This window comes from Cardiocondyla obscurior, linkage group LG13 (genome assembly GCF_019399895.1).
Source record: "Cardiocondyla obscurior isolate alpha-2009 linkage group LG13, Cobs3.1, whole genome shotgun sequence".
Classification (NCBI taxonomy): Eukaryota; Metazoa; Arthropoda; class Insecta; order Hymenoptera; family Formicidae; genus Cardiocondyla; species Cardiocondyla obscurior.
In genome coordinates, this window is record NC_091876.1 from 4,309,158 (window position 1) to 4,332,826 (window position 23,669).

Consider the following 23,669-nt stretch of genomic DNA (forward strand, 5'->3'; position numbering starts at 1 on the left):
AACTATGGTGTCTAATCAATGTATTTCCTCGCGACAATACAAACCGTCCGGCAAAACGAGAGATGGAACTCACGGGTAAGGGAGCATTAAGACTCGCAGGAACCAAATGCTTTCACAGTTTCAACGTATATTCTTTCGATTATTCTTTTATGAAAATTAAAGACTTTTGAAATAACATTTTAATAATTAACTGTAATATTTTTCGTGAAAAGTTTCGATAATCTGATTGACTGTATATATTGACACACAATGCATCACATAATTCATGTTATACATACATATAGCTATATACATATATTTATAAAAATAATTTAATACGAGCAAAAATGTTTAAAACATAAATCATATACATTAATATCTGAATTGATATCAAAATAGTATTATCGAGTAGGAAGCTTTATACGACAATATGAGAAGTATTAATTGAAAACCTGCTTCAATAAATTAATAAGTATCAGTTTTAAACATTAATGGCATTCAATATATGCGAATAAGGTTTCCAGATAATACGTACTTCTAAATTCTAAATCTAACGCAATCGTATAAACAGGTAATATGTGTGCATGTGTGTTCTATTATACTTTGGACTTTTTTACAACTCCTTTTTGCGGTTTTGAACGCTTGTTCAATTGGCTCGTGGTTGAGTTTTCTTTAAAGTCATATTTCTGCGACAGCTTCTCCTTAATGAGTAAACCTCTAATGAGTTTCCTCCAATTGCCGTAGATCTTCTTTCTCGCTTTTTCAGCGGTCCTTTTAGCAGATTCGATTTGTTCCGTTTCCCAAGCTTCTCGTAAAGTGTCTTCATATTCGGCGCATACAACATAACCCTCGAGGGCTGGCACAGCGCCCATGCAACCGAAATTGAAACCTACCACAGCAGTTGCACAATCTATGTTCAATTTCCGTGCGATGCGATTTAATCCTGGAACTATAAGGATTCCCTCGTTGAATATGCATTAGAGATATGTATCGTTATTTCGTAACATCTGATCTTCTGACTTTGCATAGTAAAACAGACATTCTTCCAGTTGTTTTTTTACTTTGTACATTTTATTATTTATTTTATTCGAATTAAACAATGTAGTTGAAACGTAAAAAAGATTGATGACGATAAGAAATTACATTATACTTACGATTTATATGCACTGTGCCTTTTGGAAGCATACATTTCTTAAACAAATCCACGTTTCCATATTCATTGCGAGGTACAATACCATTTTTAGCCTCTGGAGGGTCGTAATCTGTAGTCTGCCATTCTCCAAATAATTCCAATGCAGTGTCTTTGAGTTTCATGCCTGAAAGCTGCCAAGTTTTTGTTAGAATTTTTCTACAATAATTTTTACAAAATAGGTTTAAGTCAATTGTCTATTTAATTTTAAAAAACTTCTTTTTCTTAATTTTACCTTATCATATTTTGGAAGTGCTTTGACTATTTTGTACGCGTCTTGTTTCGGCTTAACTACCTTGGCTTTTTTTAACCAGGTCTCTCGCGAGCACAGCGTATGTACGCAATATCGCGAGTAAATAGCTTCTCCCGTTTTTAAATGTCCCAGCGGCACACAATCTGGTGGATAGAGAGCTTCGTACTTAAGTAAATGCCTAACAAGCACGTATAATGGATGACCTTTGCATTCGCTAACAGTTTTAGGTAACGGTTGCTCTAATTCTCTGTAAAAACAATAATATTTAATTAGTTTTTAATAATCTTTCAGTAACGTCTATCTTAGTTATATTTAAATAAGTCAAGTTAAATGAAAAATGTACAATTAGGAAAAGAAAAAAAAATATATTACTTTTGCAATAATAATTCATCTTCTTGTTTCGACATGGCAGTCTCTCTTTCTTGCCAATAGTTTAAAGTTTGCATCCACCATTTCTCATCAATTCGCTGCTTACGTGTAACAGAAAGCCACTGTGGACAGTAGCGTCTTGTGACATCCTTTATTAATCCCTCCGAATTATAAGCTATTACGTATAATACTGGCTTGGTCGCTTTTTTCTGAAACATTATTATGCAATAAATGACATAAAAATATAAGTTAGTTACTCACAGTAATATAAAGTAATATAAAGTAAATCTAAGTTACTCACATATGTCTCAGCTATGCAATCTACACTTCCATCTATAACATTTATACATATCCAATTTGCTTTAGACTCTACATATACCTCGACCCATACATTTTGTCTCTTTTTTAATTTATCATCACTTTTTTCGTCATCTGTTGAAACTGGATTTTTATCTTTATTTATCTCTTTAGTATTAGCTCGTGTCTTACTTTTACTGTTGCGTTTTTTTTTCGTATTGCTAGATGACTCTTCTTCAGAACTCAAATTATCACTTTGCGAATGCCTTTTAGAATTTCTTTCTTTTGATATATTATTTTCTGCAATAATATTGGTAGCGTTTTGCTGTTTAGTTGATGTAGATGGAACGTTGTGTGCTTTATAAGATCTTAAACGCCTTGGAGATGGTTCTACGTTTTTTGAACTCGTTGAAGCTGCTTCCAAATTTTTGGATGTAAAAGTTTCTTGTTTGGATGGACTGCTCTTTACCTTATCTTTACTTTTTTTATCGTACGAATATTTAGAACGAAGAATCTCTGCCGCCTTTTTTTTTGCTTCTTCATTAGCATTTTGTCGCGCAGCTTCATTATTCTGAATTATATTGTCACTTTTGCGACTTTTATCATTTTTCTTTGACTTCACATTTTTCTTATCTTCTTTGGATGTTGCTGTTGCTTTTATTATTTTCTTTGTTTCTACTTTAACGTCACTATCTTTTTTCGTTGTGCTGTTTTTAGGCAACAAGTCAGTGAAACTTTTTACAAGCGGTGGATTGAGAGACACTATTAAACGACATTGTAAGCCAATACCTCGCATTATCGCCACATACAATATTATCAATTCTCTATAGTTATAAACTTTCCTCTCGGCAATTCTTTTTAATAATGTTTCTTTATCTATAGTAACTTCATTATCAGCCGATTCCATCGTAAACATATTTTTAAACCAAATCGTAAACCTTCTTAGATATTCCAAATTATAGCCGTCTTTCGGATAATTTTTAGACCACATAAGAGACACCAGCATTGACATTATTTCAGGATCATTTGCTTGACAATTTAAGTGAAAACCGTATGCCAGCCAACAGAGTCTACTTACTTTTTCTATAATAACTTGATTGGCTTTCAACTTTTTTCGTAGAAGCGCAGCTAGATCAGACTCTCTTTTGTTACCAGGTTTTTTTTTGAAAATCACACTGGTTCCAGGCAAAGTAATCTTGATGCCTTCCTGAGGTATTGTATAATCTTCAGGACGTTTAACGTCCTCTTCTTCTTTCACCTCGTTGTTCGTATCGTCGTCATTTCCATCGAATTCATGAGATCCACTCTCTCCTTGAAGTAAAACGTCGTTTATCTCGTCCGATATATTTTTCTTCTTCCTTTCTGCTTTACCGTCCTTGTCAGTCTGCTTATCGCTCTTGGAGAAGTGCTGTTTATCATTTTCATCAACATTACAAGTGAACTGTGAGGCTTTCAAATTTTTGACCACTTCAGAGAACAGTTCGATCTGATTATTTCCGGGCACAGCTGCGAAACTTTCGTCGTCGCTACTCTCGTCCTCGCTATCGTGGCTTACTAGGTTAGGTTTTGCCACCGGTTTAATTGAGAAAAAACTTGCCGTTAGCTCGTCCTTTGGCGTGATGCCGGCGAAATCGTTGCTGCTATCGGAACTGTCATCGTCAGAGTCATCCATTTTGATCCTGCAAAATATTATTTTAATAATCTACCTTTTGCTAATGCTCGCTACCGTCGCGTCTTACCTGTTATATTATACCTAAATCCTTCTCTCAATGACTGATTTTCTCTTATAACATTGTTCAATCAAGATTGACTCACTTCTGTAAGGTTGTCACTGTTTATAATACGTAAATACAGTTACACAATAATGCGAAACAACTCTCCACGTGCTGGCAGCGCGATAACAAGTGACTGTAAAGCGTGACAACAGACGCAATAATACATTGTTACGAAGTAGGTTTTTCTTATCGTTAAATGATATATAAACCTACTGATATATCGATAATAGCAAATCTAGTTTCCCAACTGCATTACAAGCGTTATTTTCTCTCATACTTCGGGTTTAGATTAAAATTTGTTCCTTGATTTTTTTTCGTAAGCAATTTAATAAGGGAGATATTTAATATTATCAGACAAAATTTTATTAACAATATAATTTACACACATTTATTTTAGACATATGTCTTTCGGTTATATGTACAATGAAAGACAGGTATAGCATTTGCTTCGGCGACGATGGCTAGTGTGCGTGATGTGTGCGTTGTCACACACGTCACAAGCGCCGTACATGTGTGCACGGAGATAGTAGTGGCGTGCTTTTTCCCTTCAATCCTCGACGACCGACGCATCGCGGCACACGTACGCACGTGCTTCGTGTGAGACTACGCACACCACGGCAAGATCACGTACGTTAATCGCCGTCGTCGAAGCACATACTATACTTGCCTTTCAGTGTATGTACGCTGGAAGAGAGATACGGCGTTTGCCGCGTCGACGGCAGCTAGCGAACGCGACTTAAGCGTCGTGTACGTCGAGTTTCACATGTGCCGCATGTATTATACATATGTATGTATACCGCGCCGGCCGGATTGCCGATGACTGATTTACCGTCTTTAAGATTAAGTACGCTAGCCGCTGTCGCCGCAGTAAACGCCATATCTACTCTTCGGTGTACATATGTAGTTATATTTTATTAATGATAAATTTTTATAATATAAATAACGTTAATTGACTGACTATCGTGGGTATGATGGATAACGCGGATAAGTATCGCGTTCACTTAGTCATTGCTTTATGCACGACAGTAAAATTTATATCCTTGCCAACAAAAACTGGGAATTTTATAAAATATTACTTTAACAATAATTTTCTCTTTGGTATATAAAAAAATTATAAAGGATGTAGCGTGACGGGGGAGGGGGAGAAAAAAAAAAAACGTGCGTTAAATACGAGAAATTAAGTGCATGCGGTAGTGTGCAACATGAATTTTGCAGCATAGCTTTTTGCCGCGTCGATAGACGTGCGCACTTAATGCGTTGTCCCTTAAAATGATTCCGAGAATTATAAATAATTCTAAAGCTGAAGCACAAATATCAAACATAATTTCATGTGGGAGAATAAAACAGTTTGTTGCTGGATTCCTTGAATTAAATTTCCACTTCAACAGATGAAATGAGCTAACAAGTAATATTTGCGTTGCTTCATTAATGTTTATTACTCAAATTTTATTTTATTTCTTTTATTATTAACTTGTTAATATTATCATTATCTCGTTAATTCGAAAATTTTTTTTTTTTCGTGATTTCGAAACAAGGATTATTTGTTTTATTAATTTTTATTTTCTAACGAAATCGACACGTATTATAGAGTAATGATGATGGATGTTGAGTTACTGACAACCGCGTAAGAGCAACGTTCACTTTTTGATTATGAATGATAAATTATTTCAATAGCATACTAACGTTTATAAATAATGAGGAGATAGATGCGCTCATCCCTTTTGCGGCGTTAGTGGCTTTCTCCGAGCACTTGCATCGCCTCCGGCAATTTATCGGGATACGTCGAGTTTGTCAGTATCTCGTGCACCTGCATTCTCTGAATATGGTTCGACGTAATGGATAATTGGCGATCCGATGGCCGATGTACAATACCTAAGTGCATTTGTGTGTAAAGCCGGTACCGACATTTGCCTTGTTCGGTCACATTTCGAATCCAATATAGCATGGAATTCAATAAACTGCGAGAAATAAAGCATCTATGACTTAGAATTTTTCATTTTTACAGTTAAAAATTCCGTGGTAAATCGGGATTTTGGAGCTGAGAGTTTGATATTTGTTTTATTTTATTCTTATTTATATATATATATTTTTTTACAATTTATTAATTATATTAAATAGGTTATTAAATAAGTTCCACTTATTTTTTTTTTAATAAAGCGGACTTAGAAACAAATTAAAAATAAGCTTATAATTGCAAACGAGAAAAATATTTTTATTTTAATAACTTTATCAATATCTCGATGTTCAATTGAAAGATGCTTTCAAGTTTAGCTTACTTATGATCAAAAGGATTCAAAATGCTTGGAATAGTATGCAATTGCGAGGTCAACTGTGCAAACGTTAATATCGGCGGGCAGGATAAGAGTATGTGTGTAAAGTTATCAAAATCACATCTTTAACGGAGAACGGATTTATCGCATAAAGCTACCGTGAACAGTTTCATGCATGTATGTACTACATGAATTTATAAAGAGAAATTTGTTTGTATCGATTGTTAAAAATATTAAAATATCGAATTGTACTTCGCTTATTTTTATATTTAACTTGTGGTCACGGTCTTGAGAAGGAAGTCTTTAAATAACATAATATGATTTTTATGAAATTGAAAATTATAATTAAATTGTGCAATGATTAAAAACAAACATTTCTACATTCATGTAGTACATTTATGCTAACAAAACAATTAAGTTTTAAATTTTTTATTCTAAATATCAATTTTCAAAAGAAATTTACGAATCCTGTTTCATAATAAGTTCACCGAGAAAATTCACACGCACGCATTAATTGCTTGTTATGCATAGAATGTACTAAAATTCGGGAGGGTTTAGAACTTTTATTAATTTGATGAACGAACAATAGATATTTTATTAAAAAAGAAAAAAATCCTTTTTATTTATTTTTTATAAAAGAAACAAAAAATTTTTAGTATACAATCTCATTTATTTTAATGACACTACATGGTAATGCGTAATGTGCACGTATACATATGCAGCTTTACCTTGCTATTGTTCCTCTGCGTGAGGACTGCGTGAGATGAGAGAATTGTAGCTTGTTCACCGAAAGACAGATACGATACAGCTGTTTCGGGATATGGTTTGTTCGGAAGCTGGATCGAAATGTAGCTAATTCAAATTGCGTTTCTAGTGTCAAGCATTCGTTAAGACTTTTAATTACTCCCAGGCCACTTTCAAGTATAAAGTTTCTAGTTGTTAAACTCTGCAAAATCAGTTTCAAATCTTTGTGGTTTAATGTATATTTGTGGAATCAGTTGCGTCGAGGCAATTACTACGGGGGCCTGTAACTTTAGATTTCAAAATACTTATTCTCAGTTTTAATCTGTTGGAAATTTAAATTAAAAAAAAAAAAAATTAAGTTAAAAAAAAAAGAACACTTAGCATGTGTAATATTAAATTGTTGACAACATAAAGATCGATACTTTTTATTATTCATATTCGATTTTTCGATACTGTTGTTATCTGCATATCTATACATTTTTATATTAAAAAAAAAAAAAAATTTTATTTAGATTTGTATGGAAATTTTTTTATTAGGTTCGTGTTGATTTGATTTAAACGTAATTTTTGACTAACATTTTCTGTTCTTGTAAGACGGTTCTTATTAAATTAAATTCCATAGAAATGGATTAAATTTTTTATCTTTTACTCATTATCAAGCAGACTTTATTATAATAGATTTATAATTTCTTTGAATCAACTAAAAACGATATTGAAGATTAAACTTAAGAAGTTATAGAGAAAGACAACTCAATCAGGTTAATTTATCTTTAGATACATTAAATTGGTTAAAGAATTTTTTAGTAGAAATGTGAATAGATTATTTGTGCTATTTTATACTCCGCGATCTAACCACTAGCTGCAAAATCAGATTAGCTAGATAAATTTCCACTCGGGCACTTACGACACGTGTTTCGATGTAATTTATTTTATTGTCAATAATTAAATATTACGGTCGATAAAAACAACAGTGTTATTCAAATTATCAGCTCACGCGAAACTTAAACGTCATTTATGAGTTCAATCGGAAATAAATAACCGATAAAAATGGTATTTGTTTGAGAAACGTTATGAATATTGAGAGTGTATATATTTTTGTGCTCCAACATCTAGATATACTGCATTAATTAAGAACGTGTAATTATTAAGAGAATATTTATATTATATAGATGCACATATTTTCTTACATCTCTCTTTATCGTAAAATCAGCCACAAATTAAAATTGAAAATATCTATAATAGAACGTGGCAAGGCATCACCAAGTAAACTATGTAAAAGAATTGGTGTTAAGAATTAAATCGTTTTTATTGTTGTTTCTTATCTCGAAATATTGTTGCTGCTTTATTGCGTGTGATTTTGTAAGAGATATAAATTTTTACAAAACAAAAAGAATATTCGGATTATTAGATTATTTTTCGGGCTGGCTCGAACAAGAGTTTTATAACGGCGACGATCTGGGAGCTCGAAAGTGATCTAGAATCGCGAAAAAAAGGCTTAGTTTTATTTTCTTCTGGAAGCAAACGTCTCGAGATCGCCAAGTGCATAAAAAATGTAAATAGATTAACTCAGCGTTGAACGCAAAGCTTCCGAGAATTCGGCCGAGCTCGGCGTTTCCGAGAACTCCGTGCAAGAAGGACAGCGCGTTTAGTTGCCGATGGGACCTATTGCCGTCTCACTCTTTTACGCGGTAGTCTTTTGTTCTCCATCGGCCGAAATTTCAGTCTAGCTGAGGAGCTTCGAGCGCGAGGACGTCTCGTTAATCGCTCCCCAATTTCGCGTATGTTTGACCGCGGATAGGAAAGTATCGCGTACGAATTAGCGTCGACGTCGTCTACGCGAGAATGAGTGATCATATTTTGCACGCCTGAGTGATCCCACTCGTCGTTCTGTGCTTCTTTTCGTACTTTAAAAAAGTGCTTCGGAACAACAAGGTTACGGAACGGGCGCAGCGAGAGCAGCGCGCGCGGAACGTCCGTGCATCAATCCGCCTCGGACATGTTCGACCGGCCATTGTGGCACTTCGCTTCGTTGACCCAATGTATTACACTGTGAGGTTACTTTTAATCCTTCAGTCTCTCGTCGGCGGGAAGAACGATGCCAAGAAACTTGCTCGCCCCAAGCGGCGAACGGGGCCGGCCGCGATACGAAATGTTTTCCGCGCACTTTGTCCTTCTCGTGTTCCTCGATAGTCACTTTTTCAAAGCGGAATGAGAATTTCGGCCGCGACAAAGAAGACTGGCAAGGCGCGAATCTCTTCCCGCTTTTCCCACGCTGTGGCAGTTGCCGGGATCTGCCAAAGAAAATCAACACGACAAGACAATTTAGAAACTGCCACTGAAGGAAGGAAGGAAGGAAGGAAGGAAATGAGGTAAAAAAAGAAGGAAGGAAGGAAGGAAGGACGGACAGACGAATGCAAAATAACCTACTCTAACCTAACCGAAAGCTACAAATGTAAGTGCGATTTATTAATTTGATTTATTTAAGGTTATGTCATATATTGTGTTATGTATTTTATATATGTCATATATTGTGTTATGTATTTTATATATGTCTTATATTGTGTTATGTATTTTATATATTTTTAAACATTTTGCATAATTTTGTATTTGGGTGGGATACAACGAATGATAGTTCGTCACGCTTCTTAATTTTAATTGCAAAAAATCGCCGTGATAATCCCTCGTCATTTTTTCGGTCGTTTGTCTCTCGAGTGATAGCGATTATAAAAAAAGCAGAGCAATGATTTAAAATGCTACAACACGTTAGGATAATCCGGAATACAGCTACGGTATGAAGTAAAAAAGGAAGGAAGGATAGATGGATAATCACTTAACAAAAGTAAATTAAATTAATATAATTAACTAATCTTCGAATGTAATGACGCGCGCAAGGCGCGCGTTCTGTAATCTCTAGTTTTATTAAAAATTCGATATGTTATAATTTTACAGGAAATATTACAAAATTAATAAATTTTTCACTTTGTTGCTTTTGATCGTTGTACAAGTATAAGAATATCGATGACGTGTTAACTTTTCATTATCTTTTTTTTACTTTCTATTTAATGCCAAAGTAGTTACATTTTTTAATCTTATAAAATAGAATTTTAAAAGTACAATTTATAATTTTAATAGATTATTAATTATTTATTATTTCCGTATCATTATCTTTGAACGTAACATAGAAATTGGCATATACATATGAGTAAAGACGACTGTCGTATGACGCAATAAAAATATTAATTCCTACAATTTATACATTAATCTTACAGAGCGATATAATGTTTCGTACGTTTCGTTATCGTAATATCGATAATAACGCAGTTTAATAAAATAATTGGTAAAATACAATTACTATTCGTTTTATTACGTTTCGCATAAAAGAATAAAAGGATTATATGGCCTTATATCAAAACATGATAATAAAATTATGTATGCACATGGAAAAAGAGACTCGTACGTATTCGCATTTATTAAATATTTATAATATTAGGTTGGACAATTTGATGACACATTTAATAAATATTTTATCATGTTTTTGTCTTAAAATTGAAAGACTCCCATAAATATTTGTGTCAGTCCTTTATCATCCTCATTTATTCACTTTTCCCTGTTTCACATTCTCTTCGAAGCTTCACATTTGTATTTATGTACACCTTATACATGATACAGTTTCGCTTTTGAGAAACGCGAAACGAAGTATTGGGGTGATCACATGCACGCCCACACACATCCATGACAATGTCTTTGAAAGTGGAAAACGCCCGCCTTTGTTAACGTTGTCAAAAGGCTTCGAGAAACACGAATCTTTCAATTGATCCTCGTAATTGGCTTCCAACCTAACGTCACTTAGTGCGAAACACGGTTCTTCAAACGTAACGCATCTATAGAGATATTTCAAAAATATATAGCTTACACAGGAGATACATTTACACTTCCGATACGAGGATTATTTAACGTAAACGTTATCTATTTAACGTTAGATGAATCGCAATCTCTATTAGTTATCATTTTTTTTTTTTTTTATTAATTTTCTTTGCCAAGTGTTCAACGAACATTTTGCTATCCGCTATAAACAACACGTAACACATTTATAGGATGACACGGGCGTTGATTTGTATTTTATAATAAGCATTGCCATTTTTTTTCTGACGAATCTCTATCGCGGAAATAAAAAACATTACTTGCAGAGCCTAAGGTTACCTAATAGTACAAGACTGCATAAGATCTAAGGATTTAATACCAATACGCAGAAGGTTTAGTTTAATATTGTACTTGTCATATAACTCATTTCAACTAAACGAGAATATTACTTATCTCATAAGAAGATTTGCTTCAGCCATTTTGCTGATTGCAATGGATCATTTTTTTTTCCACTTTTTTTTTTAAATGGTATTAACATTAATGGTTTTTAAACATTTTTGTATATTTTTTTTATTTTGAACTTTGTAACAATTTTTTTAAACCAGTTGTTTATGTATAAAATTGTGATAAAATTAACGTTTAAATCATAAACCAAATCTTAAATAAATAGTTTCGAAGTTTCTTTTTACTAAAATTGTATAGAATTTTTTAAATTATATTAACAAGCTAATTTATCATGCAAGATACGTTTAATTTTGTCATTCGAATAAAAACATATAAATTTAAAAACAATGCTAGATATACTTGCTATGGAATGACGTAGAATTTTGTAACTTTTCTCACGTTTTGCTGTATTACAAATTTTTTTATGAACAAAACGTAGTATTCGTGCACGTACATGTGTAAAGTAATTTGTTATTTACGTAACAAGTTATCACATTTGTTTGTTAAATATTATACGATTGTGCGTATCGTCAATTTGGCGGCAATCGAACACGTTACAATGTAACAAAGTAGCACGTTGTAGATGGATACTTTATAGATTTTCGTGACGAGAATTAAATAATTTAAGCGCACTGTTCACTTTCTTTATTCTTGAGAGAAAGCCCGGATCCGCACGGAGTCGGTCCTTTTATCTCGCCGCGTCTCTCTCCTACTTTTTATTCGCGGCCAATGATTCTATTGCGAGATGTATTTAAAAAAATAATGTTCGCTCGCGGAGTCGACGACTCGTCCGCGAGTCTCGCTGTTTTCGCCGTTGATAACAATACAAGAGGCCTCGCAGTGCCTCGGTCAAAATAATAATAATAGGTCTCTCGCACTAACGCTCTTAAGAGAATATAACGCTTCGCCTAAAAATTGCCTACAACGTAAAATTAGAAAAGAAACACGCGTGGAAAAAGCATAACGGCTTGGCAGCTAACTTAAGACAAATATTAGTTACACACCGGGCGTGTCGTAGGTTCGGGACCGGCAAAGCCAATGCTCGAAGACGCCGCGGGCGTTAAAGTTGGCGACGACGATGCAATTAAGACCAGTGGCAGTAGCGAGCAAATAAATTTCACCTCTCTTTGCTCGCAACTGTACTAGCGAATGGAGAATCACGGGTGAAACATCCTTTTTCTATTCTCGCGGACGTGTGTCTAAAAGAAAATTAATCAGTAGGTACTTTACACCGGATAGCAAAAGGTCCGTCGACTTCTTCGATGCTAGACCTGGGTGACCTGGGTCACTGTATGATTGGTCCCGGTGTGTCCGTTGTTCTCCATTGGTTGGTGCGGCACCGCCATCCATCTGCCGATTAATCGCCATCGATTGCAGAATAGCTGATTGAAAGTCGTACGAAATTGCCGACTCATGGTGCAATACAAGATGAAGTTGATGGCCGAGTTTATGAGTGTCAGAATGTCTATCACGTCGCCTGTCGAGAGAGAGAAAGAGAAAAAAATAACAAACTTGATTAGTAGCGAGTTCAAAATTGCCGGGAATGATTTAGCTTGAGTAACTTTTCCATCAACTCTTTCAACTTTTGAATAAATTTTTTAAAAGTTTGCCTTTGGAATTTGGTACATAAGTTTCTTCCTTATAAAGGAGAAAAGAAATTTTTATTTTTTTATTTTTTTAAAAGATCTTTAGTGAACTGGAAATTAAGACGCTCTTTTAATGATTTTCCGTTTATTAACGAGTCATACGTGGACAAACAAATGCAACTTGAATTTTTTGAAAATTTTAATTTGGGGGTGTCAGCATCACACACCTCTGTTCGGCGCGTTACCGTCGATGATGTTTGCGTAAATTACCCTTCCGTCGCGGTAAACCCACGTGTGTTTCCTCGCGCGACCGCAAGCTGCAAACAATCCCAGCGAATTGTGTGTCGTTTCTTCAAATCCACGTTTTACGCGACGTTTATCGTGTCGTTTTATGGTTGTCGGAGGAAATAATAGGGAACTTTTGCGATACCGCGGCGTACTTCGGATAGGGTGGACACCAAAGTACCGTTCTCGATGCGAGATTACTAGGGCAAAGGTTTTACGTGAAATTTTATCTTTGATTTACATTCTACCTAACATTTTATATATATGTGCCATGTATATACATGCGTGTTTTTTTTCTTTTTTACAATTTATGAGATACACGTACGTACATATTATTAATGTAACGCGATACACACATGTAGATATGCACTTGCATTTGAAAGTTAAAAATGATATTTTTTTATCATCACTTCGTAATGATAAATTCTTTGATTAAATTAAATATATTCTTTCAAATAATATGACAAAAGCGGTGCAATATGCAACGCGATGATCTTATAAAATTATAAAGATTTTTAATTTACAACAATTAATTAATGCACCCTCTTTTTTTTTCAACGCGCGCCGCGTTTAACTTTATAATGCCACAATCTAACAGTATTTGCTATTCCATATATTATTATATACAGTGTATATGATTAAATATTAATAATTAATATATTACGTTAATTACAATTTATTATTGAAGCTGTACTTTTATGGTATTTTACAACAACGTAATATTTTGTTATAATTATTAATAAAATATATGTAACAAAATATTAAAAAAAAAAAATCAATATCTCCCCTTTTTTATCATATACATAATCGTATCATAAAATTATACTGAAAGCAGAAAAAGTGTCGTGAAATGCTTTGCGTGACAAATCTTTTCTGCTATAGGATCCAAATACGACATAATAAGATCTTTTTGTCCCATCAGAATATTAGATTGAGGAAAAAAAAAATCTCAGCTAGATATGGAAACTTGTCAAATATTTTATGTTATATGAAATTCCGTACGTCTAAACTTCTTAAAGATTGAATTCTTCACTAACATATTATCGTATATCAAATCAATCTGTCAACTATTTTTAAAAATGAAGAAAGACATAATATTTTTTTTATATTTCGAAAAGAAAAAAAAATAACATAATGGTACTTGCGTGTAAATCATTTCTTTTTTTTTTTTAATTTTACTATCTAATTATTAAAAGCACAAATACTTTTAAACATTTTCTTGAAAAATATGTATATACTTTCTCATAATTTGAAACCTTGGACAACTCATGAATATCTGAAAGATCACACACCTCTTTTTTCTCCCGTGTTAGCAGAAAATGAATTGGGGATTTGTAATAGAACGCAAAGTTTTTCTTTCTTATACATCAACACGTCAGGCACAGTCGTGAGTTTTATTAAAAAAAATATTTTGTTAAACTATAAATTTTTATTAATAATTTTATCGATAAATTTTATTTGCCGTCAAAAATTAAATAAAGTGCCCAAGTGAAGTAATTACAAAATAAAAATATTTGTGATTTTTATATGTATAAAAAAAACTAATGATACATATCTAAAATATAGTAATTTAAATATAAACATAAGTTTACTTTCGAGTTTAATTTATGAAATGTAAAGAAATGTTAAATATTTTAAAATGCATAAATGAAACCGAAGGACTGGAAAATGTAAAATTTCGAATTTCTAAATATTTAAATATCAAAAAGAATTTTGAACATATCTCACGATTGCGAATCCTGGAAACGACAGGCGATTTTATACATTTCAAGTTACATTTATCTCTTCTGTTTTTGATAGGCAGCTAGTAGTATAGTTACGTTTGCGTTCTATCTTCGATTGGCATATTTTAATTATCGTGTACTTTCGTCGACGTTGTAATTATGTACAAATGTAATCTTGTTTAGCGAAAACAAAGGCTAATAAACATCGTGTACCTATGTGCACGTACGTCGATACGTGCACCATCGTTATTCACTCCTCAATTTAACCGCAGGCTTTCATGCAAAGTATACATTTTTCTCTTTATATGACGAAGATTACACAGATATTACAGAAATATTAATAAATCATTAAAAGAGTTTCAAATATTCTCAAACTTTCTTTTTCTGTGATTAATTTAATTTTCATTAAAAATTAATAATTTACGATTATGAATGCATAATATATGATACACACGGCGTCAGAAGCTCACGCATTCGAATATTAAATTTGTATCGATAGCAGATATAAGGAAAGTTGGCGCAAAAATCTCACAGCCCGTATTATATTTTATATACGTGTACATTGATATTTGATGCCACATATTATACACGGTCGTGTTAACTTTCGATTGTTTACCGCAGTGCTCGGAATTAGTTGCACATTTCGGCCCGATTCCAGAGACACCGCCTCCTTTCCTCACTACACTCGACGTCTATTTCTTAGATAACAACGCTTCTGAGAAACAGCGTCGCGCGGTTTGACGACTCGGCCGGCCGATCGTCAAGTGTAGTTAGGAAAGGAGGCGGTGTCTCTGGAATCGGGCCGAAATGTGCAACTAATTCCGAGCACTGCTTTATTGTATGGTCTTTTATTTTTGACCCGCTGTATACACTTTCATATTAATTGCAATACCAAAAATAATAACACATTTTTATTTTCTTACTTTCTCCATAGAACACTTATTCTAGCTTAGTTTTCTAACTTACATACTAATCGCTTTTGCCTTCGCTGTTCTGGCCCGGCGGATCCATCGCTTTGATCCATTTTTTCAGTCTGTCTGATGACAGGATCGTATTTAACGGCTTTTGAGTTACGTTGAATCCCGGTATATCAATCAATTTCCACTCGGGAATATGTTGTGTTGTTATATGATTACGTACGGTGCCTCGGTACGAAACGCGTCGTTTACGATGCCATTACGTATTCAGCGTTTTACTTTAATTAATCTTTTGCTGCTTGCTGTTTATAAAACTGCGAGAACGAATTCGTGGAATCGGTTCCTTCTTAAACAAAGTTCTCTTAATTAACCTTTAGTACAAACAGCTTTATTAATTGAAATTGTGCATTGCATAACAGTGCATTTGTCTCAAAATTGTTTTATTAGATAAATGAATGGAAGTTTCATCGTCACGGTTTGTATCATTACAATGAATACAAGCTTGTAAAATAGACGAAGATTACTCTTGCGCGAATTTACAATTGTTAACGAAATGGGTATTTCTTTATTATCTGAATTTATATGAGAGATATCGATACAAATTGCATAAGAATAAAATTGCCTATCTCAGTAAGAACACTCAGGTATATCTTACATTAATGGTTCCAAGTATACGTGTCATATATAAAAGTGTTTATGAGAATATATAAAAAATATATATATTTTTTTTTATGTACAGCATTGAGGGAATTGTAGCGTGTAATCGACCATATAACTTCCTTGTAATTTTGTGAGTCGTTTATTATTGACGAATATAGGAGACGGAACAACGTTATTATTCATGAGCCATACTCTCTCGTTTGTGTCCATCTTTCATACTACGATGTACTCGTTATTCCCAGTAGCGTGCTGAGATAATACGCGACGTGATGTCGTGTTTATGTCACTCGAAGTTATTGTGGAATCAGTAACTTCCTCGTTAGCGTCTAACTTTTCTGGTGATGGTATCACGCCGCGTCAAATTATGCACTTTTCGTATGCTCATTACTGAAATCACGAATCCATTAAAAAGGCCGTTATTTGTTTACGTCTGCCACGTTTGTGTAACCAGTTGTTTCGTTAAAACAATACTGTAATTTATTTACCTTTGCATCTCAAAGAAATTTTTCGTTCGTCCTTCTAAAAGATTTTTTTTCGTAAATCGATGGGGAAGAAACATATTCTAACGTTACGCAAAGTATACAAATTTTTTAATTAAAATTTTTTTTCCCTTTCGCTCTCACAGGCTGCATCAAATTATAAGTTCCACATTCAGAAATTGTTACTCTCGTGTTTTTTGCAAAACTTTGTTAGATGATAGAATCGGAGATTTTCAGATGGTCTGGAAAAATTTTAATTATAAGTACGTTATTTTATCTGAGATCTTCGAAGTTGCCTCTCTCGGTTTTTTTTTAATCTTAAACTATTAATTATTTTGAGTCGACCAAACTTTTGTAATTTTAACACAAATTGCATTAGAGAAGACGATGTATTATCCCACCGCTGTTTAGCATTTAGTAATGGGATCGTCAAAAAAAGCCATTTCTTATTTGTTGTTACGAGCACACTAGCATTTGTTGGTTTTAAATTATGCACTTTGTTGACGCGAAGTATAGTCGAGAGCGTTAAAGAACTTGCTCTGTATCGTCATCATTCGAGAAATGTGAACTGCTCGTTAATATCACGTTAATAGAATAGGATAGAAACAAGAGTACCTATTATTTAGTACGAATTGCTATGTTACTTTACACGACCGTGTATAATATGTTTATATAAATTAATTTCATATTATAAAAATAATTTAATTATATAAATTAAAAAATATGTTTATATAAAATAATATAAATTAATTTCAATTTTAATAAAAAGTTTTCTCATTATTTTACGCGAGAAAGGATAAAAATTATTTTGATATTGAATAATAAAAAAAAATTGTCTTATCGATTACTATAAGACTCATACGAATCTCAAGTATTTGCTGTGAATTTCATGAATTTGTCTATAAGACATCTCGTTTGTGAAACCACCGTAAATAGAAAATACGTTGCCGCACTCGACATTTACGATAAAGCGTATAAAACTTATATCGTAAAAGTTCTTCCGAAGTAAAAGGGCACCATAGCGTAAAATATAACAGTCTGATAGTTTGTATATAAAGAAGTTTTAATAAGAGTAATCTTCGTTAAAAAAGATAACTGCTATCGCAATATTTTACACATAAATCGATAAATTATTTACATTACTTACATTATTACATTATTTACATTACTTACATTACTTACATTATTTACATTACTTTTTTAACGACTACAATATTTAGAAATTATCAAAAGTGTTCAAGACAACGGCTCAGAGATTTGTTATAAAATTTTATTGCAAATTTATTCAAGATCAAGCTTTATTTTATATTTTTGAAATTATATTTATTAACGATGAGAAATATCTTGAAAAAAGTAAAGTAAATTTTTTCCAAAAAACCAGAAAATGTTAAAATTTACAAATTATCTGTAACGGTTAGCCCGGCGGAAGATCATATGGTTAATAATTGATGTGCTCGATATTACAATGTCTCATACGCGAAATATGAAATTGAGGCGAAAACAGTGTAACGCAAATCAAATTATGCATTTCACGAACATTAAATATGTTTACTTTACGTCACCGGCATTTTCATCGTCATCACATTTAATCTGCATTTTACATCATCATATATTATATGTTGCTCTGAAATTATTACGAGAATGCTGTAAGCGGTTGAAAGCATAGCAAATACTTTTAAAAGCAGTATATTAATATATTACGTCAATTACAACTTATTATTGAAGCTGTACTTTTATGGTATTTTACAACGTAATATTTTGTTAATAAAATATATGTAACAAATATAACAATTAATAAGCAGTTAATAAAAATTAATTGATTTACTTATTAGAGTTAATAGATGTTATTGGTATAATAAAATATTTCTTGTTTTAAATGGAAAGATACAAGATCAGAAATAAGAATATAAGTACTAATGTCGATTTCGTTCTCTAAAAAAAAAGTAACAACATTGTAACAAAATACAAAAAAAGCAATTAAGTCAAACCTTGAAACATGCTTCAATATTAATTATTATTATTCTCGCGCATTTATCACAACGGTAGTGATATCAGCTATTTATCTGTTAAATTACAATAGGAATCATTAATTAAATCTCAGTCCTCGTATTTGACACGTAACGCAAATGTTGGGGTGGGTGCGTATTTAAAAAAAAAACGATAATACATAATATTACCTATTTTCGATAATATTCGGATAGTTTTGGACTCACCTAGCATTACGTAGCACGTGTTGAAGAAACTCGGGCCCAATATAACGCTAAGCAATCCTAAAATGCCCTGCGGCATTTCCGTGACGAGAAATAATAGGAGTACCGCCAACAACATCATCGTAGTCCTGTCAGTCTGTCTTTCTTTATCGTTGCCCTTTCTTTTCTTCTTGGGCTTTTCGCAGGCGTTCTCTTTGCCATTGCCCATTTTGATCGCGGTGTTCTTCGTCGTGAGCTTCTTCCTCCTCCGTTTAGCCTCGAGTAATACCTTGACTAGTTTAATACTCAGCCCCGTCAACGCCACGCACGGGATCAGCTTGATCACCACGCTGTAGATCCAAACGTTGATATCTTTGAGAACATTGCTCATCGGGGATTTCGTGAGCTTTACGAAATATAGGGTGGTGTTGGTCAAGCCTTCCAGAGACGGAAGCGTGCCGTTGGCCTCCCGTTGTAGCTTCGTTAGGTTCAAGCTCATTCCTCGCTCGTCCAGCATTTCCGTTTGCGGCCGGACCTCGGTGTTGATATAAAGCGGTATGCATAGTATCGGACAGGACACGTAGGCGAAGGCGATCATGAAGAAGGTGCGCCTGTTGCTGCACCACTCGCGATTTCTTTGCGGGTGTGCCACCGCGATGTATCTCCAGATCGCGAGCGTAACCGTCAGGCAGATCGAGATCGTGTGACAGACTTGAGCAAAGTTGGAGTGAAATAGCACGAACATACTCCAGCCGTAGGTGAAGGTATCCCTGCGGGATCGTTGGTAGAGGTACATGTGAATCGCGTAAGGAATGTACTCGATCATCACGAGCAGATCGGCCACGGCCAGACCCGTGAGAATCATGTTAGTCGGCGACTGCATCTCGCGGCGCGTTAACACGGCGATATTAAGCACGTTCGCGATCGAGCCGAATATGCATACTAGCAAACTGGCCCAGCCGTGCACCTGAGTATACCAATTGTAGAAGGATTCCAAGTTCGCGCCGCACGCGTATCCCGCAGGTTCCGCCGTCGGCGTTAAGTTGACGCTGAAATTCATCTTTGCGTAGATTTCATTTGCTTTTCATTCGATCAACTCTTCTTCCTTTCACGCGCTTGGTCTCTCGGCCGAGTCATAACTATTTACAGCGCGAGTTTTTACGAAGCATTACACAAATAGACGGCCGGGGTGGAGTTAATCAATGTTGAACTTTCCGGTGAAAAATAGCGATTTATCGTTAGTCGCATTATTACATCAAGTTACACCAATTACTGACAATTATAACGACGCGGTTAATTACTACGACTTGTACGTGCCTACTTGGATACTGAGAATCGAATTATGTTTACTGTTACGATTATAATTAAAAGTTATCACTGTCAGATTTATTAAGATAATTATCACACAAATGTTACTTTTTTATACCGACGTTAACTGTCTTTTTTTTATTTTTATTTAATAGTATTTGTTAATTATTATTGATTATAAATTCCTTAATAAATTAAGGAAAATTAATAACTCGGTATTGATTGATATATTTTACAACAAACAGGATAATGTTTTCGTTATTTTGATGTCGCTTCGAGATGTAATCGAAATAATGCATCATCCACTTCGCATTTTTCATTCACTTTAAAGTTTCGATTGATTAACCTCGACTAAAAGGCGAGAGCTGCTGTTCACTGAATCAACACCGAGAAAACGTGATAATTCGATATTTTTTGAACTGGAAATCGCGCGATAACTTTGAGACGATCTTCGTGGCGATATACGCGTGGAGCTGAAAGAAAGGATAAAGTTACTACGCGAGATCCTTTCTCTTGAATTAACTCGAACGGTCATAGTCGAAAGTGTTCCGGTAAAATTTTTACGTTGCCAAAGGAGACATGTATACGGTTGAAATATTGAAATACGATAATAATTAAATTTTTCTTGTCACTTTTATCGAGCGACAATTAAATCTGACTAAGACACTCTATCCGGGGTGAGTGCAATCGGTTGATCTCAACTTTGATATTTCACAATTTAGATTTTATATTTCTTAACAGCGGTTAAGAAACTCCGCGCACTGACAATATCAACTTCCTTTTCATGACAAATATTAAGATTTCGTTTCTCTCCTCTAACAATAAAGGCAGCATTTTTTAAAAAGACAACTTGGTTATTCCGATTTTCCGATCCGAACAGCGATGTTAATTACGTAGACCAGATTTACGTAAAAAAATTTCTTCATCACTGGATGGACGATAAGTTTTTTTGAAAAGTTAATCGCGTCGCCCGTGCCGAGTCCAATTTCCCACGATGATTCGAGGAATCGCGACTTTTCGAACAAATCGAATTTTTGTGTCGCGTGTAAAATCACAGAGCGTCATGTGACACGTACGGCCGGTGACACGTGTGAGAAGGACGCTTCGGTTATTAATCGTGGCTGCCGCACCCTCGCGTAGTGCAAATGATCCACGAGTGTCATAGGAACACTTTTCTACGCACAGTGTAACAGCCGTTCGAGCACGAAACGAGCATTATCGTCAATCCGGAACGGGGAGGGGTTGCACAAATATCCCGTTTTCAGTTTTCCACTTCCCACGTCGCTTGCAAATCGAATTATCGCCCCCGCTTAATCGATCACTAGGAGCGAGCTTTTGATCGTGGAAATCGCCGTCAGCTAAAATTACTTCGGCCGCTTATTCGAGATCGCTCGTTACACGTTATTACGCTTCGAATAATTTGTCTTTTATTCCTCGCACATACTTCTCGCACTTTAACCGGAGCGTCGCGCAACTTTTTCGCTTTCTCAACGATTCTTTCGCGAATAACACTGTGCGGTTTCGCGTTAAAGAGATAGGCGAGGAGCGTCGCGCGTTTCCGCATATGTGATAAGTTGACGTCCGGACGCCGAATGAAGCGAAAAGGCGTCGCGACGCCTCGTACACTGGGGTAGCTTTTGCGCCTGCGTCTATTTCTCCATTCTGGTCCCCTTCTATGTCTTCCTCCCTTTCATTCTGTTTCTTTCTGTCTCTCTCACCACCTCCGTCACCTCCGTGCGATCCTTTTTCGTCTGTCAAAGCCGTTCTTTGCATCTCCGCGACGAAAACGGGAGGTGAGCTCGAGTATTCTCAAGAATGATCGAGAAATCTTACACGCGGCGATCTATAAGGCAAATGGATATTTAATCTTAATTTAAATCTCTAAATAGAAAATCCTTAAATAAGAATGAGATATCAATTCGATTATTTATCGCTTGTTATCGCGACTTAAAATTCGTTTACACGTGTATAGTTTGCTGTATTTGTATATCTTACTTATTTAAAAATTGAATTTCTTTACGAAGTAGTTTAGAGAAGCGATACAAATAATTTTATTCTTATTTCCCCTCCCTTAAATGTAATTTTCTTTTTCGCGTCTCATCTTTATTTTAAACGGTCTACCCTTTGTAAGAACCATTGAAAGCACCGTCGCACTTTGGAAGATTTAATTTTATCAAACGTAACGCAAGAACATAAGAAAGAGAAGAAGGGGACGATACTTGTACACAACCTATCGTGACGTAATACGATTTTGTGACAAAGAAATGGTCGCGTGGGTAAAAGAAAGCATTCAAGTTAGCGTAGGGAATCATCGAAACGTCGACATATGTTAACCAGCGGTAGAAAATCTTGGCCACCTTGCGTCAAGAAACTTTTATCTTTATTCTTTCTAGTTGAAATTTCTCTTAGTTTTTTTTTATTATTTTTTTTTTATCGATCCTTTCGCTCGCGATCCCGACTTCGACTCGCTAAAGTGCCTTCCTCGGGTTTGGCTTCTATCATCGGCGCGCCAATCGGTATTAGCTTCCGGTTGCGACGATATGGGGATGATTCCCAACTCGGCTTTGACATAGCAATGCAATCTCGGCATCACCAAAGATTGCTTTTTCTCGCAACTACATTCGTCGTTTGTCTCGCGTTAATAGAACGCCGCGCTCTCGCGAATGGAATCCACGTACGCGCTTCGGTGTCTTTGAATAGCGAACGCAATTAGCACCTACAAATGCGGATTTGCGTTAGCAAATCAGAGCAATCGGTTCAGTGGAAGTGTTCAATTGATCGGTATGTTTAGTTAATTAATCGAGTAATTTGCCCGAAAATTGGCCCGCTCTAAACGTACGAAAATGACGTACGAAAATACTGCGGTTTGTAGACAGCGGAAATGTTTCACGAATATACTCGCTTCCGTGTTATCATTACAGTATACGCTGCTAAATGTTTCATATGTAAATCACATTGATGTTGCACGTTATATTACGTACACGTTTAATGCAACGAATATCCGTACTTACCGTTAAACATTTTTAATGAAGGATAATTTTAAGACGGCAGAGAAATTTCGATATACATAGTTGCAATAAAATTCTTTTAAATATTTTCTTACATGGTACACATCTTTGGAAGAATGAAATAAAAAACGATGAGTTAAACAATTGTTTTTACATTAATTTAACAGATATTTTTACGGTTTAAAAGGAGAGAGAGAGAGAGAGAAAGAAATATTTTATAGTTTTAATTCTTACAAATTCGCAGAGATTAATTTTCTTACGTCCTAGTACTATCGTACCACGGTTATATTTAATGGAGCTCAGTGATGAATCTTGTATTCTCTGTTTCAAAG

At 34.6% G+C, this 23,669-nt stretch overlaps 3 protein-coding genes across 5 annotated transcripts in view; 1 reads left to right on the forward strand and 2 right to left on the reverse strand.

Annotated features, from left to right (window-relative positions):
- Positions 1–110: 110 nt before the first annotated feature.
- Xpc (DNA repair protein complementing XP-C cells homolog) lies at positions 111–4,048 on the reverse strand. 2 transcript variants are annotated; one of them, XM_070665631.1, is made up of 6 exons: positions 3,841–4,048; positions 2,092–3,766; positions 1,794–1,999; positions 1,404–1,668; positions 1,134–1,302; positions 111–928 (listed from the first exon to the last, which is right to left on the reverse strand). In XM_070665631.1, exons 2-6 carry the CDS (start codon positions 3,757–3,759, stop codon positions 576–578), a joined length of 2,661 nt encoding a protein of 886 aa, XP_070521732.1. In that variant the 5' UTR covers positions 3,760–3,766; positions 3,841–4,048; the 3' UTR covers positions 111–575. The 2 variants fall into 2 exon arrangements, with proteins under 2 accessions (XP_070521732.1, XP_070521730.1); XM_070665629.1 differs by having other exon boundaries at positions 3,827–4,047.
- A 4,594-nt stretch (positions 4,049–8,642) lies between these two features.
- Positions 8,643–23,669, forward strand: part of Ip6k (Inositol hexakisphosphate kinase) — a 129,350-nt gene continuing 114,323 nt past the window's right edge. Inside the window, exon 1 of one of the 2 annotated variants that reach the window (XM_070665285.1) lies at positions 8,643–9,328. The gene's annotated coding sequence lies outside the window, so the exon portion shown is untranslated. The remainder of the gene's footprint in view (positions 9,329–23,669) is intronic. The other variant, XM_070665287.1, reaches the window with a different exon arrangement.
- Positions 9,749–21,959, reverse strand: LOC139107577 (G-protein coupled receptor dmsr-1). Its single transcript, XM_070665282.1, has 2 exons — positions 19,046–21,959; positions 9,749–12,658 (listed from the first exon to the last, which is right to left on the reverse strand). Exons 1-2 carry the CDS (start codon positions 20,079–20,081, stop codon positions 12,447–12,449), a joined length of 1,248 nt encoding a protein of 415 aa, XP_070521383.1. The 5' UTR covers positions 20,082–21,959; the 3' UTR covers positions 9,749–12,446.